Source organism: Miscanthus floridulus, chromosome 8, assembly GCF_019320115.1.
Source record: "Miscanthus floridulus cultivar M001 chromosome 8, ASM1932011v1, whole genome shotgun sequence".
Taxonomy (NCBI): domain Eukaryota; kingdom Viridiplantae; phylum Streptophyta; class Magnoliopsida; order Poales; family Poaceae; genus Miscanthus; species Miscanthus floridulus.
This window is the reverse complement of record NC_089587.1, coordinates 134,323,458-134,340,445: the sequence shown is the minus strand read 5'-3', so window position 1 is coordinate 134,340,445 and position 16,988 is coordinate 134,323,458. Positions and strand designations below refer to the sequence as shown.

General features: G+C 45.4%; 1 protein-coding gene and 1 pseudogene across 1 annotated transcript; both read left to right on the top strand.

Moving 5' to 3' along the window:
- The first annotated feature begins 1,425 nt into the window (after positions 1 to 1,425).
- LOC136477289 (formin-like protein 16) lies at positions 1,426 to 8,121 on the top strand. The gene is made up of 3 exons (XM_066475414.1): positions 1,426 to 2,294; positions 7,484 to 7,550; positions 7,643 to 8,121. The coding sequence occupies exons 1-3, from the start codon at positions 1,488 to 1,490 to the stop codon at positions 7,684 to 7,686; spliced, it is 918 nt and encodes a 305-aa protein (XP_066331511.1). The 5' UTR covers positions 1,426 to 1,487; the 3' UTR covers positions 7,687 to 8,121.
- A 6,408-nt stretch (positions 8,122 to 14,529) lies between these two features.
- On the top strand, positions 14,530 to 16,771 carry LOC136469906 (nicotianamine aminotransferase 1-like; annotated as a pseudogene).
- Positions 16,772 to 16,988: the final 217 nt, after the last annotated feature.

Here is a 16,988-nt window from a genome sequence, read left to right as displayed (position 1 = left end):
ACTCGAGCACCACGCCCGTGTACAAGAAAACTACCCATGTCCCCCTGGGACTCCGACCCTACGGATCGACAAGCAAGAATATGGACAAACCCGAAGGAACGACGAATCGTCACCTCAACCCTAGTTCTACTTCTACTCATATAAGGTCATATGAATGGTTAAGCAAAAAGTTGAACATGTTAAGATCATAACACACAAACTATATGCTAGTTCATATATCATGATTATAACATGAAAACTATACTCTAGTTCATATACACCACTATATTCATGATATGAGAGCATGACTATGGAAGAAATTCTCTTTGTATTCATACCAAGCTCTCTTTTTTCTTCCAAGGAGCCAAGCCCTCCTTTATAGCTCTTGCTAGCTCACAAAACTAATACTAAAAGCTAAAAGAGTACAAGTAGAGGGGTGATGTGTCTAGCTCCAAATGATGTGTGTGTTGAATGGTGAGACTACCCCTCTTCTTATACTAGTGAGTTGGTCGGTTTGGCACTAGAAAAATAAGGAAACCACCGGGAATCGCCTATGCATGGCGGCATGCAACCGCAGGAGAGAGGTGGCCCCGAGAGGTGGCGGCGGTGGTGCGGCCGCACCCAGGGTGCGCCCGCACCCTGGTGGGCCTGCCTTGCGGTCGCCTTCGCGTGGTCGGTTCCTGGGTGGGCCTGGACTATTGCCATGTCGATGCTCGGCCCAAATTCTTCGTTGGAGTGGGCTTTGCTTGGTTCTTTGTCTGCGCATTTCTGCTTTACGCTTACTGTTTGCGCCTTTTGTTTTATTTTCCACTTGTATTCGAATGTGTGTCCTGCAAAACATGTTTTCTCTAATACAAGTGGAATTATGTCAATATTAAAGGCATATGTGTCAAAAGATTATTTATTTCTCCTATTTTGGACTTTATTTGGTGGTCGGATTTGATCGTTAATGACCGTCAACACTGGCCGTGCACCCGTCGGGCTATACCGCGCGTTTGTCGTCATGGGCCTCGCTGCCGGCCGTGATGCCGTGCCCTCCGCGGTGGCGTGCGCCACCAACGAGGCCGCGTGTGCTAGGGCTGAGGAATGGCTCACGATCCGGGACGTCGTGCGCGTCGCTGGCCGGACCAGCGTGTCCGCGTCACCTATGGGGGACGGCGACAGCGGCGGTGAGCATCGGGCTAAAGGACTGAGCAAGAGAGGCGAGTAGGGCAAGCTAGGGTGTGGGAAGAGGGAAGGGCAGGATAGACATTTCACATGATAATGCTGACTCTCATCTATATTGGCGCGAGGAGTCAGTGTGCCATATGAGTAAATATGGTAAATTCGTTGTAGCTTTCCCTCAACGCTGCTAAAAATGTAGTGGCAAATCATAAAGTAAAAAGTTAATAATCCCGATGGACCCCACTTCCCTTCCTTCCGCTTCGTCCTCTTCTTGAGCCGTCCCCCCAGTCCCAGTCCCCACCCCACCACCACCGTCGCAGCCGGAGGGGAGAGGACGGAAGACAATGCCGTGCTGCCAGACGGTGCTCAGTGCCGCCGCCGCCGCTGCCAGCAGCACGCCGTCATGGCTCCATCGGCTGCACGCCAAAGGGGGGCTCTCCTTCCCCTCCCACCTCAACATCGACGACCTCCTCTACGGGGGCCGACAGGCCCAAACTCCCACTCCCCTGCCCTTGCCGCCTTCTTCCTCCAATCACCACAACGACCTCGTCGTTGTTGTCAGGGAGCCGCCTACGAAGGCCGCCGCTAAGCCCAAGCAGCCGCCGCCGCCGGCGCAGCGCCCGCCCCGCAACCCTTTGCGACCAAACCCTAGCTCTAGCAATTCCCCGCAGCCGCCGCCTCAACAACAGCTTCAGCTCGCTGCTGTGATCTCGGACGTCTTCGCGGTCCCATCCTCCGCCCCGCCGGGCACCCCGCCCCCCAAAGCCTTCCGCAAGCAGTCCCGGCCCCGCCCGAGAACTGACGAGGACCAGCCGATCCCTGCCCTTCTTGCACAGCGTCCGCACAAGGACAAGAAGGACAAGATCGCCAAGGCCAAGAAGCGCCGCCGGGCGGAGCGCGCCACGGATGCCGATGGGGAGAGGTGCAGCCGGACCGATGTCACCGTCATAGACACCAGCATCGATGGCTGGAAGGCCGCCAAGTTGCTCATCCGCCGGGGAGATGTCTGGAAGGTCCGTGACAAGAAGCCTTCCACGGTATCTGAACTGGAGGATGCCATTGCCAAGGGCAAGAGGAGGGCTGGCCTTGTCTCCAAGCTGCAGAGAGACAAAGAGAAGGAGAAGCAGAAGGAGAAAGAAGCAATCACATCAGTGAGTAATCTTCATGCCAATTCGCTGTAATATTAACGACTTTGCTCTGCTTTACCTGCCTCTTGTGGTGACAAAGGAAAGTGATGTGGGGCTTTTCCTGATCTTCTTGCCATTAGTAGTATTGTGGCGATAACTTGAGGCGTATAGCCTGATGAACTGATGACGTTCTAGATAGGCACCTGTGATAGGGATTAAAACGGATCGGATATGGCTGATATTACATTTGTTTTCATATTTCTATTTGGATTCATATTCGAATACGGATAGTGTCAATCATGCCGGATAGGATCCGATTGGATATCGACATCATAAATATGTGATTTGAGTATTTGGATACGGATATGGTATCAAATGTTGAATATCCGGGCTCAGATACGGAACCCCTTTAAACGGATTCGGTCTCGAATACGGTCGGAAAATATCCGTACCGTTCTCACCCCTACCTGAGAGAAATGATTTTGCCCAAGCACACACTTGATCGATGTCTAACTGAACAAAGCAAGCTCGACAAGCTGATGCAATCACAAAGATTCACAAGAACACATGTGGTAAAGAAGAATTCTAATTCTCAAGGGGGCAACTATGGCACAGCGCCAAGAATGAGAGCACTTGGCTTCTCTACTTTTTTAGTTCCATTTTTTTGTTGGGGTTTGAGGAAAGCAGCAAATGCTATTTTCACTTAGAACATCCCCCCTTCTTTTTTTTTCTTTTTTTTTGTGAGTGGACATCCCTCCTAGTTGGGCTTTGTTTGGTTTACTCTGCCCTGTCTGAAATTTGTGAGGCTGAACATACACCAAAATACATGTAGATCTTTCTACATAGCTACAAATGAGGATCCATGTATTGCATTCAAAGGTATACTTAATAATGGTTAAATCTGTATATAATACACTCATGTTTTTTAAGCATCTTGAACCATGCTGACTGCTTATTGTTAGGTGGTACTTGGCCCAACTCCTTTGTTTGTGCTTTGAACCTGAGAACTAACATCAATGTATTTCCAGTTGGTAGCAAGTTATTCTCAGTATGGGTATGCTTAAATTCATGAACAAATAGAATCATCTGTATGTTGTAGTTACTGAGTTGGTACTAAGCGTGTGTTTGGCTGAGGGGGACAATGGGGGACGGATTGGGGCGAGTCTGTTTTTGGTGGTATTTGGTTCAGGGATGACAGGGGACGGGACCGTCCCTACCCTAGAGGGAATATTCCCCTAGATTCAGGGTCAGCCCGTCCCTTAGAATTGAGGGGACGGGCCGTCCCCTATTCACGTCGTCTGCTCCATTTCGATCCCTCGGGTGGTGGACGCAGAGGTTGGAGCTTGGCGCAGGGACCTGGACCTCTCCGTTGAGGTGGCAAGGGTTGCTCGATGGTGAGGGTAGCATGCGATGTGGATGCATGGTTGAGCTCAAGAGTGCCATAGCTCCCTGACCGAGCTTGTGGTGCCATGGCTCCTCCCCTCCAAGGGGGCAGCGTGGCGCGAGAGGTGCCATGGTTCATTCCCTCCGAGTGGGCGGCACTGGATGAGCGGTGCCATGGCCCCTCTCTGAGTGCGGGCAGCACTGGGGTGAGCGGCGCGTGAAGAGGAGCAGCGACGAGGAGGCATAGGGGACGGGAGACACAGCGGCAACCGACATAGTGGGCAACAACGCTAGGGTGATTGGCGCTGCGGACTAACGAGCAGCGCGTTTTGCAATTTGTGCTCCGTGCGGTGATTTGGGCCGCCATCCCGTGAGCAGAAGATAAGATCAAAAGAAAAGAAAAGAGAAAAATAGAGGATGACATGTAGGCCCACAGAGGATACGTGAGGCCCGTTAATAACTATTGCTAACGGTGTCAAAAGAAAAGTCATCCCATCTCTCTAAATCCCTCGAACCAAACAATAATTGGGATGAATCTATCCTCTCAACCAAACATGGAACGGGGACAGTCCCGTCCCAAAAATCAGGGATGGGGCAATCTCGTCCCACCTCGTCTCCAAACCAAACACATGCTATGGTCAATGGTAACTTATATACATCCTATCTTATTCAGCAAAAGATGAATGGGTGCAGCCAGCTAGAGGTGTCTTCATCACTAAGAAAGGTTAAGATCATAGGTTTTTTTAGGTATTTTTTGGTTTTTGAATAATAATGACATTGTATTTCCCTTGTCTTGTTCGCAAAAGATGGAATGATGCATCTATGCTCTAGGGGTGTCTTTATCAGTAAGAGCATCCCCAAGAGTTTCCGAAACCCACTCCCAATCTTGGTTTTTTGGCACGATTGAAAAAAAGCTCTCTCCAACAACTCCTTATCCCAACTCTCGACCTTTCCGCACTTGGGAAACTGATCCAGAACAACAACAACAACAACAAAGCCTTTAAGTCCCAAACAAGTTGGGGTAGGCTAGAGTTGAAACCCAACAGAAGCAATCAAGGTTCAGGCACGTAAATAGTTGTTCTCCAAGCACCCCTATCTAAGGCTAAGTCTTTGGGTATATTCCATCATTTCAAGTCTCCTTTTATTGCCTCTACCTAAGTCAACTTCGGTCTTCCTCTGCCTCTCTTCACGTTACTATCCTGTCTTAGGATTCCACTACGCACCGGTGCCTCTGGAGGTCTCCGTTGTACATGTCCAAACCATCTCAACCGGTGTTGGACAAGCTTTTCTTCAATTGGTGCTACCCCTAATCTATCCCGTATATCATCGTTCCGAACTCGATCCCTTCTTGTATGACCGTAAATCCAACGCAACATACGCATTTCCACGACACTTATCTGTTGAACATGTCGTCTTTTCGTAGGCCAACATTCTGCACCATACAACATAGCAGGTCTAATCGCCGTCCTATAAAACTTGTCTTTTAGCTTCTGTGGTACCCTTTTGTCACATAGAACACCAGATGCTTGGCGTGGAAAAATACATGTGCTTTCATGACTTGGATTGGCGTGGCGCGACTTCTCCCTGACTTCTTCCTTCTAGAGCCAAATAGAAGCTGCCCCCGCCCCTATCTGGTTGCCGCCACCCCCTAGCTCTTCCTGACATGCCCTAGCCATGCCTGGAGGCCTCTGGCTGCCCCTAGCCACTACTGGCCCGCCACAGCCACCACCTGGCAAGCTATTGCCGCCGCTGGCCTGGCCTTGCCTGGCTGTGGCTGGTTGGCGGTGGCTGCGGCCGGCTGGGAGGCTGCTGGGGATAATAAGGAGAAAGGACAGGGTTCCCGATGCAAATGTGCAAGAGAGAATGAAAGTATAAAAGTGGTTGGGGTGGTTTGAAAATAGTTCGGGGTTCCCAATGCAAAACTACCTTCTAGCTTTTAGGAGCGAGATACTGTAAATGGTTAGAGAAATCCAACAAATATTCTCCCTACTTCTTTTAGCGACTTGGAAAACTCATTGATTTAGCAATTCATTTTTTGGGAACTATTGGAGATTCTCTAAAAAAGGTTAAGATCATATGTTCTGTTTATCTCTTTTCTTTTTGAATAATTGGAGTTCCTCGTTCGATTGGTATGGAGACCATTGCAGCACTTTGTTTCTGCCCCAGAATTTTTGCCTGTTCAACAGCAACCTGAGCATTCAACTCTAGATCTCTCTTATCTCTGTCCAAACATGCCCCCCCTGAAAGCACAACGCAATATGGAATTACATAATACACTCTGTGGGGCAGAACATTATATAATCACTAGTGCACTACCTGGCTGTGGATTCAAAATCAGTCCCTAAACATTTCAGCAATAAACTACCGGACATTAGAAACTACAATACAGCCATAAACAAGATAATGAATGTTCTCATCCTCTGCACAAAACAATCAGGTGATATCTGATATACTTCCCTTGTTTTAGTAAGATTATCCCTGGCAAACAGTTTATTATTAGCAATTTGGTAAAGAAAAGCGTGAACTCTTAGAGGCATTCAATTTTTGTAATGCTGGAACATAAACAAGTCCCACTCTATAAAAGAAATTACCGCACATTTTATGTTTTGTTAAGCTTCACAAATTTGTTTTTCTTATCTTTCCTCCTTTGAATTGAGGCATGCCTGATTAATTTCCTGTATTAAAAAGTACTGCATGGGATGATTCAGGCAGTGAGAATGGTGAATTCAGTTTGGTGAAATCTTTTTCTTTTTCTTTTTTGGTATTGCCACTGTGGTTTCTGTGTTGGCATGCAGTGATCAACTGTTTTGAGGGTTCACACATACATAAAAGCATGCACAATAGCCACACCATGTATACCATAGTAGTCTTGCTATGTGCTAAGAATATATCTTCTTACACAATGCAGTGGTTAGTGCTGAGGGTATGGAAAGAGATCACATGGATCAGAATTGTTGTTATGGGGGCAACATCATGTAGCTTCTATCCTTAGATAAAGCTGTTGGCTTCAGGATGAGCATCAGAGCATGTACATATTTTTGAACACATATGCAGACTTAATATGATCTAGTTATGAACATCACTTATTCTGGTTTGGGTCAGAAAGGTGCAACTTATATGGTGTTTTGAGTTGTGACTGAGTAACCATGATGTGCTGTTACCCTCTATCATATAGCAGATTAAAAAAGGGAAAAGTGGAAAACTACTGTGCTATGCTGTTATAGCATTTGTTCACAAATTGAAAAACACTACCATTTGATGTGCAGATTTCAAGGGAAAAGTGACTGGGTATAGTATGACCAGTTGGTCTATTAGAGTTCTTCTTAAGGGTGATAGATTAGACAATCCTATTGAGTAGAACAAGTTGAATAATTTAATAACCACATTACCAATAATAATAATAGAATAATTGAACAACCTACAACATCCTGTATTCTTGGTTTGCCAGACAATGCCTCACTTATAGCAATGCTCAGTGTTGCTTTGCTTACTGTCATGTTTGTCATCTCATTGAATATTTAAAAACTTTGATTATTGATATCTTGATGATTGTTTGCGTTGAACATGTGAAACAATATGCCTATAATTTGTTTCAAATCGTAGATTGATCATGTTATAACCTTGCTGGATTTTATATGTACCTTACCAAGATTTTGGAGTTTAGTGATCAAAGTTGCATTTGTAGACCATGTTGATGTCCAAATCGCTCTTTTGTGACCAAAGAGCATATCAACATTTATATAGCAATAGTAATGCCAAACTGATCATCATTTGAAGTCCAATCCATAGCCTCTTTCACTAATGCTTCACGTGGTTTGTGCTTACTCCAGGGAAACACTTATGCTGGTAGTGGAGATGCGACGAAGTATCAGGTGGTCCTATTCAAACCCCGAAAAGGTAAACCTGATGAATTGCTGTTCCATCCAAATTAAATAATTGATGCCACTTTCAGAGATGCTAAGGAATTTTCTTGTATATAAACATTGCAGATCCTAGTTGTTCTGTACTAGAACCAGAAGGCCAAAGTGCATGATTTTTTCATTTGCAGACAACATAGAGGCAAGAAAAATGAGTCAGACAGCCCAATAGGTGACTTGAGAAGGAATTGAGGACAAGGCACATAGAGAAGGATGTCATTACATTGCAATTAACATTTTCAGTTTGATTATTGTCCTACTGATGTTTTTGGTGTCTTAAATGGACCCTGTTAGAAGTTCAAAAAATTCCAACTGCGAATAACTGGCCTTTTGGAGCCAGGAAGATATCATGTTTGTGGATGAACCCTCGCGAGGCCACCTAATTGTTACTTTTGTTTCTTCCCTTTTTGTAGAAAAAGGTCAAGGCCATCTAAATGTTATTTCGGCAATTGTTGGAGTTGATGGGGGTCTGATTCGTTTGGTCAATTTGGCCAGTCGGTCGTGTACTGCAAACTCAGTTGGGTACTGTAAATGTTATGTTGATAATGGTATCTCAGTTGCCGTACAAGTTGGGTTGGTATCGTGTTGGCATTATTTAGAAGTGTTCCCTGTAAAGCTTCAATAATGGTAAATGCTGTTGCCGTGGTTCCATTTTTTTTTTCAAATTTGTAGTTTTCTTGTTGATGCAGTCAACCACACCTAGTCTTTTTATCAAAATTAATTTTTGTCCAATCACAAACCATATTACGATGCATAGTTTTTTTCAAAAAAAAATATTGAATCATGTGTCTTCTCTCTCCATTATATACATATAACATTTCATTATATTTGGTTCCTGTATAGATATAGGTTTCTTTATCTTAAAAACCATTTTTTATTTCTCTTTAATTTCAATATCACCATCATTTTAATTAGTTTACACCCTAGTAATGAACATAGAAACCATCCTAGTTTCTTGATCGGGAGTGTCCTAATATATCTACTTGAAGTGAAATAAATTATACACTTTCTAGAGTGCTTTATATCCTAGTTCTCATTCCTATTGGTTGCATCAATGCTACTAGTGCTAGCTCTTCACGTGGACCTAGAGCAAGAGGGGTGTGCTTGTGTCGTGGTTTTGTAACCGTGGCTATCATTGTGGTTGTCGAAAGTCAATGTGTGGGTCTCCGGTGGCCTCGAACACTAAAAAACACAAAGAGGGACACGACGATCTATCCTGGTTCGGGCTTCTGAGCCCTACGTGTAGCGTTCTTTATGTTAGGGAATGCCCAAATCGGGGATTACAACGATGGAGATTGAGGGAATTGGTAGGGGATCGCTAGGTGCTCTTAAGGATGAAAACGGTCGGAAACGGTCGAAAAACTCCTAAATTGTTTTCTACTTTTACATTTGAAATACGAAAACGAAAGTGAAAATGGTAAAACCGGACACGAAAACGAACGCGAACTTATGAATTATCGAGAATTTCGAAAACGAACCAATTCGAGTGGATTTATGTCGAACACAGTCGATATACGAAAACTCAATACGGAATACCGACCCGTAGACCAAGTGCATAACTAAGTGCATACATGATCAAGTTCAAGTGCATATAATAATTAACAGGTGCATATTATAGAAACATGAACTCGAACTGAGTCAAAATAATTTTATTAATCTTTTTAGAATAGATGTAGTATTTTATTTTAAAGATTTATTCAGATTTTTCTTTTGAGTAACAAAGATTTATTCACCTGATGCAAAAACTATCAAATGATTGACTTTGTAGGTGGGGGTTAAACCGATGAGCTTGATGGGCTATGGCCTAGGTGGGCTTTCGTGTAGATGCTGCTGGTTTCCTGACATTTAGCACCATCTCGTGAGGTGAAGAGAGATGAGGCTGGGCGCCGTCTATAAGAGAGGGCAGCTGGCCAACAGTAGAAAGAACGCAGCTGCGTGGTGAACAACCTGTAATTGGGCTGTATGACCTGTGCAGTTGGCCAAATTCGGTTTAAACCGAATTTTCAATTCGGAATATTTTAAATTAAAAGTAGAAAAGTAGAAAACGGTCGAAAAATGTCTAAACCGTTTTCTACTTTTACATTTAAAATATGAAACATCTGAAATGCGAAAGCGAAAACGGTAAAGTCGGACAAGAAAATGCGGATTCGATCGGATTAAATATAGAAAACGATGCGGTTCGGTTCGGGATATTTTCGTTCCATTTTCATCCTTAGGTGCTCTTATAGGTTTGTCGGTGTTCTTCATCAACGAGTAAGAAACCGACATTCAATTCTCTAGCTGAGGTTCTCTTTGGTTTGCTTGCAAATCGTTCGAATCGGTGTGATTCGTCCCCCTTCTACAGGAGTCGACCCTCCCCTTATATCGCGAGAAGGGGTCGGGTACAAGTTGGTTTGGGTTCTAGTCTCTAGTCTATGTGCACCAGGGTGCACGAGTACCTTGCCGCGGCGTGGATGAACATCGCCTTGTCACATAGGGAGGAGTCGATGGAGCTGCAACCGCCCTCTGATGCCGCTGCCACCGCTAGGCTCTTGACTGTAAGGAGCTATCTGCTGAGGTGCTGCCTCCCCGCGGTGAACCTTCTCGAGGCTTCCTTCGCTAGCAAGAAACCCCCACCTAGAGGGGCTAACGAGTGGGCTCTGGAGCCCGCTGCCCTAGAGTTGGCGAAGCCACTTGTCCTGTTGTGTCACGCTGGTTGTGTGAACCTATCGAAGGAGTGGCCGGCAGAGCGTCGCGTCTGTTGAATGGGCAAACGGTGTGGAATCTCTGTACCTGCCAGACCTCGGATGCCTAACAGCTTGCCCATGGCTCAGGACATAGGTTCGTCGTCCGAGCACTAGCTTAGCCTATTGAAAGTCCTAGTTTGGTTTTGGATAATTGATGAAACCTATTGGACTAATCCTTTGTCTAAGAGTATGGATAAGATAGGATGATCCAAGAGATTATGATCAAGTGCTCCAACTTGAAAAAGAACCCTATGGTTGGGGTAGCTAATGTTTTGGGTTGATTTGTCCGCGCTCAGCTGTGGTTTTGCTTTCGATCGGGTTGTGATCTACCCTAGAATGGAACAATCAAAACAAAGCTTAGTACACTCTAAGCTAATGGTAGAGCTTATTTCATTACTTTGTTTCTATGAAATGCTATCAGGTTAGATATGCCCTCAACTAATTTCTAGGCTTCTTGCGCATGGCCTCCCGATTTTGCGGCATGGCCCAGCGGTAAGACAGGGGACTGCAAGGTGTTACTGCTCTCTGCTTGACAATACGGCCAAGGTGAGTTTGGGAAATATGGATTGGTGTCCACATGTTTTCATCATCTTCGAAGTATAATTTCTCATGTAAAAGTTGTCACTTTAGTTACTTTAATATCGTCGTAGCGTTAGTACAGGCAATATACTAGTCACTATAGTTAGTAAAAAGTGATGTTAAGTGCGTGTCATTTTTTACTTGACTTTAACCATGTATCCTGTGCCCTCCACTTCAGCTATTTATGGCTAGTCATCACTGAGCTTCTTTCACGTACTCTCGCTGTCCCAAAATACTTAATCCTATAGTATTTAAACTTTGTCTTAAAATAGTTGTGGTTTTTACTTCTAAATAAATACACATTTTTGTTCTTTCCGATACATATTTTTATGTTTATATGGAACCAATGGAAAAAACCTAGAAGCGGTTCATATGGAGATTGAAGTAGAGGCATTGGGGATTTCTAATTGTTTGCCACCGATATTATTGCCACCTCTTCTAAGTCCTTTCCATATCCATCTCTTTATTTGTCAGTTTTATCGTGCTAGCTATAAATTTAGCATGGAAAACAGTAACCAGAATAATATTTTGTCATTTCAGCGTGCCACGGTGAAACTTAACAGCTCTCTCTACCCAGTCCCAACGGCGCTAGCAGATGCCCATCAACCCAGCCACTACTAGTGGGGCCTGGCCGTCAGTACCTTCTTCCTCCCTCAACCTCCACCTTGTATCTATGGAGACGACGATGGAGCGGGTCAGAACTCCGGCCAGGTGCGTCCACCTCATTCACTTCCACGACGACGACCTCCTCCACGATCTCCTTCCACGACACTTCCACGACGACGACCTCCTCCACGATCTCCTTCCACGACGTCGTTGAGGGCCCGCGGAGGAGACAGCTGCCGTGGTTGTCCTCGCCGACGCAGGAGCGGTGCCTGCGGGGTGAGACTCCAAGCGCGATGTGAGGTGCTGGTGGCAAGGTTTTCATTATCGAAAATAAAAATTTATCGGAGGTCATGGATAAATAGGATAAGCAAGATATATCGGAAATATCGAACCAAATTAAAAAAAAAATTCAAATTGTTTTGAAAAAATTCTGTAGAATTTGACTTGAAACTATTCCTAAGTTATTAAACATCACTTATTCACAGATAAAAACAAGAATAAAACATTATAGTGTGGGATTGTCGCACGGCTGAATTTGGGTTGTTTGTGTGGAAGCAGGAAAGAAGGGAAAAATTTGGCCGATGTCAAATTTTATCGGACCCCGTGGATAGAAAGGAAATTTCGAAAATTTCTAGAAATTTCGGCCGATAAAAAAACCTTGTGCGGGGAGGCCCACGAACAGCCTCACCGCACCCTCGTCTTCCTCGCCCTCCGCCACCCTCTTGCCGGCGGCCTCCTCGGAGACGAGGCCCAGCCTGGTGCTAGCCCGGACAGCTCTGCTGCCCGCACGCCGAGCCGGACGACGCCGGCTAGCTGCTAGCCGTGGCCAGCCCGCGACGAGTCTTCGGCGCCGGTGGCCTCGCACAGCGCCGAGAGCGCGTTGACCGAGGACATCCGCTGCTCCAGGAGCACGCTTGCCGCGAGCTTGGAGAGCTCCGCGGACCGTCGTTCCCGCTCCCGCTCCCGCTCGTCCTCCGTCTCCGTCTCCGCGGGCTCCTCGCGCTGGTGGCGTCCGCGGTCGGTTTCGGCTCCCCGGCGCCTGGTGGACAGAGAGGTGGATTTTGTGATAGAATGGGAAGAGAGGTCTGGTGGGTTGGTGTTTGAATACATAGGATAGGATAAGATGCAGTGCAGTCGTGAGGATGAGAAGATAAGGCTCATGTCTAGCAGCCAGCTCTCCAAGGCTATGGAATTAGCGGGGACTGCTACTCACGCCCAGATACCCTCTCCGTTCCCCCGCCCACCACCAGCCAAGGTTTTTTTTATCGGCCGAAATTTACGAAAATTTCCGAAATTTTCTTTGGTCCGATAAAATTTGACATTGGCCAAATTTTTTCCTTCTTTCCTGCTTCCACACAGCCAACCCAAATTCAGTCGTGCGACAATCCCACACTATAATGCTTTATTCTTGTTTTTATCTATGAACAGTGATGTTTAATAGCTTAGGGATAATTTCATAAGTCAAATTCTACGGATTTTTTTTCAAAACAATTTGAATTTTTTTTGAATTTGGTCCGATATTTCCTATATATCTTACTTATCCTATTTATCCATGACCTTCGATAAATTTTTATTTCCGATAATAAAAACCTTGGATCTATTTTGGTTTGTCTGAGAGACACAATCCAAATATGAGTATCCTCTCTCTTGGAAACTCATTTGCAGAAAGAATTCTCTTTTTGGGTCTGGTTGTTGGAGAAGATGTCGAATATGTATTAAACTTTTTGCCTGTAGCGTTACCCAAAGACGAATAGGTCTTGTATTTTGGGTGTTGTTGTTGGAGATAGCCTGAAGCAGCAGCATAGCCAAACTATTTTTGTGCTTTTGTTCCAAATCATAGCACACATAGGGTGTCTTTGGTTTTCTGCCTTAGGGCGCGTTTAGTTCCCAAATTTTTTTGGGTTTGTCTACTGTTTGATACTTTAGCACTTTCATTTGTATTTGGTAATTAGTATCTAATTATGGACTAATTAGGTTCGAAAGTTTCGTCTCGCGATTTCTCACCTAACTGTGCAATTAGTTTTATTTTTTATCTACATTTAGTACTCCATGCATGTGCTGCAAGATTCGATGTGACACTTTATATTAAAAATTTTTGCAATCTAAACATGGCCTTAGTTGGAGCCTCACTAGAATTGAAGTCTAGTTAGGCTTGGTCTGTCCCTAGCAAACCAACATGAATATGTTTGGTTGGATTGCTATCTCGGATCTGGTTTTCATAAGCGTTTGTTTGGTTGTTTGTTTTGCCATGCATAGAATCACCGCATTTTAGCCATGTTACCTCTATGAAACATTCTGTCGAACATGTACGGGGTGGTGCTGCTCTGCCATTGCTGCTTCCTGTCGCACAAGCAAGCAAGGAAGGAAGCAACCTGAGGATGAAGACGAAGGCTGGGAGCCAGCAGCGGCTGGAGCTGGAGGGTTCGACAGATCTCTCAAGGAGCAGCGGTCCAAGGTGTACATCGCCATGAGATGCTTCGTGATGCTTCTCATGTGGCCGTCGGACGAGCAATACGCGCCCGCACATCGTGGTCAGCCTGGAGCGGCGTGACCGGCGTCCGGCACTAGCGTCGACCTCCGCACGCCTCCCCTGCGCCTCGAACACGACGCCGCCGCCGTATCTGTAACAGGACCCTAGCACTGCTACATTCTCTCCTCTCGACCGGTTCCGCCCCCGTGAAGCAGCTCGCCCCTGCCCGCGGCTTCGGCGTGGCTTGGGCGGCGGCTCTGCCCTGCCGCGGCCTGGTCGTCATCGGACTCCGCGGCACGCTCGGACTCCGGGGACACTCGGGCTCGAGCTTGGAAGCCGGCGAGGAGGCGCTTGTGCAGGCCGCGCAGGAGCAGGGGCGGGGAGGACGGTGGCGGCCATGGCGCGCGCAGGTGCAGGGGCGGGGAGGACGGCGGCCGCCATGGCGCGCAGGTGCAGGGGCGGGGAGGACGGCGGCCGTCATGGCGCGCAGGAGCAGGGGCGGAGGTGCTCTTCCGGTGGAGGAGCAGGGGCGCGAGATCCGACCGTGGCATGCGCGAAGGCGGAGTACGACGGCGGCCATGGCGCGCTGTTCCGGGAGGTGAGGGAACGAGCACGGGGGCTGGCTCGGGCCTGTCTCCACTTGATCCTGGCCAGACTAAACGGGCACGGATGGCTAGAGCTAGCCCTAGCCTACTTTCAAGTAACCAAACAAATCAAAATTGACTTCAGAAAAGCCAGGCTAGGGCGTTGGCTAAGGTACCGTTTAGTTCCACTTTATTTTGTCAAATTTTTTAAGATTTCTTGTCACATCGAATCTTTGACGCATACATAAAGTATTAAATATAAATAAAAAATAAAACTAATTACACAGTCTAGACGAAATTCACGATACGAATCTTTTAAGCCTAATTAGACTATGATTAAATACTAATTGATAAATAACAACGAAAGTGCTACAGTACTATTTCGTCAAAAATTTTGTCAACTAGACTAGGCCTGAGCCAGGCAAAATTTCGTCAACTAGACTAGGCCTGAGCCAGGCTAGGGCGTTGGCTACCAAACCAAACGCACCCATACATTCACTTTTCTTGCAAATCGTGGTACTTTTGGTAAGAATGCCTACGCAGTATAGATTTCTTATTGAACAAAAGCAGACACCTTCGTGTAATGCCCAAAACAGAAGGCTGCGTTCAGAGTTCCGGGGTTCTCTTCAGGTTACTGTTTTTTAGGAAAGATGCAGATTTTTTTTTGAACGAAATGGTGCCTTTCAATAATCGGAAAAGAGAGAGAGTATATGTACAGGAACACGGCTTAAACACCGAACACAGAGGTTCCTCCTCACCCACCACACACACAGAGGGAAACTACACCAATTTATAAAAGCAGAGAGGAAAGAGTACTGGCCACCTACTATATGCTCTGGAACAGCAAAGCACTTGATGTTCAACCATGATAGGAGGTTTTACATATTTAATAGGTTCAAGACATAATGGAAACAAAGGTGTTACACCAATATGTGATTACATAGCTATCACCACATGGAAAGCTTCTCTAAGCAATCTTTTCCCCAGGGAAAGATGCAGAGTTTCTCATGAAATACTTTCTTGCAATTGCTATCCACATAACATTGGAATATACTGCTGCATTTGAAATCTTTTGTATGAACACTTGAGTGTGCGACTTTTTTATAGCAAGTGTGGCCTGATTCCTCTGTTTTTGTGATGAAGCCAGATTTTTTTTCCATTATATGTAAAAAAATTTAGTCTTTGAGTATTAATCTGCACCTTTTAAGCTTTGCTGCCTGTAACATTCAGTTCCTCCTACCTCTGTTCTACAATTTGTCATGGCCTTTTACTTCCCTTAAAGGTTCCATTCTTCAATTTGCATTCCTAACCATATCTCATGTTCCTTTCCTTGAATTGGCAGTGCTATTGCAGAGTACCTATCTCAGGATCTTTCCTATCAGCTTTCACCAGACAATATTTACCTCACTGCTGGATGCTGCCAAGCTATTGAGGTCATCATCTCTGTCCTTGCTCAGCCTGGCTCCAATGTCTTGCTTCCCAAACCTGGGTTTCCAATGTACAAGTCGCGGACCATGTTCAGTAATCTAGAGGCCCGACATTTCAACCTTATTCCTGATCGTGGCTGGGAGGCTGACCCTGAGTCTCTGGAAGCTCTTGCTGATGAGAATACTGTTGCGATGGTCATTATAAATCCTAGTAACCCTTGTGGGAGTGTATACTCATATGATCATTTGGCCAAAGTAAGTTTGTATATTTCTGAGACAAATATTTCCTACGATGTGTTCCCTGTTTGTTATATTACTCAAATTTCCAATGATGAAAATGAACAGATTGCAGAGACTGCAAGGAAACTTGGAATAATAATCATAGCTGACGAGGTATATGACCATTTGGTTTTTGCAATAAGCCTTTTATACCAATGGGTGTCTTTGCGGATATAGTTACAGTGATCACCTTGGGATCTATATCTAAAAGATGGCTTGTGCCTGGTTGGCGACTTGGTTGGATAGCAACGTGCAACCCAAATTGTGTGTTAAAGGAAGCTCAGGTAAACATTTGATCTGTGTTCTTGTGTATTCCTTTGGGCTGTCAATTAAAAAGCAGCTACCAGTACTTCACTCCTGCTCGAGATGTGACATGCACTTTTGAGCACGGGTGAATGGTAGATCCAATCTAAAATTACATGTGCGCCCATCCTTTATAGAAAGCACAATTTGATAACTTATAACATCTAGTCAGTTGTCCTGAAAATTTTCTGATTCAATTTCTACTGGCATATACTTGACAGATTTAGTGTCTCTTTCTGGTTACGTTGATAAAGTTTTCCAAATAAAGAATAGTTGGGTGTAAGGTGTTTTCACAGGTGTTGATAAAACTAAGTAACCAAGGGGATGTCTCTCCCGATGGTTCAGTTTTTTAGATAAAACTACGAAACACTACTATATCATGAGTTCATGACAGGGATTTGCTGAAGCCGTGCAGTACTGCTGTTGGTGACCTTTTTGAATCCT

Excerpts from the sequence above, each read along its gene's own strand:
- LOC136477289 (XM_066475414.1), top strand. The coding sequence starts at position 1,488 with ATGCCGTGCTGCCAGACGGTGCTCAGTGCCGCCGCCGCCGCTGCCAGC. Across the intron at positions 2,295-7,483 it reads AGAAAGAAGCAATCACATCA|GGAAACACTTATGCTGGTAG; the intron begins GTGAGTAATCTT and ends TGCTTACTCCAG. Across the intron at positions 7,551-7,642 it reads CCTATTCAAACCCCGAAAAG|ATCCTAGTTGTTCTGTACTA; the intron begins GTAAACCTGATG and ends TAAACATTGCAG.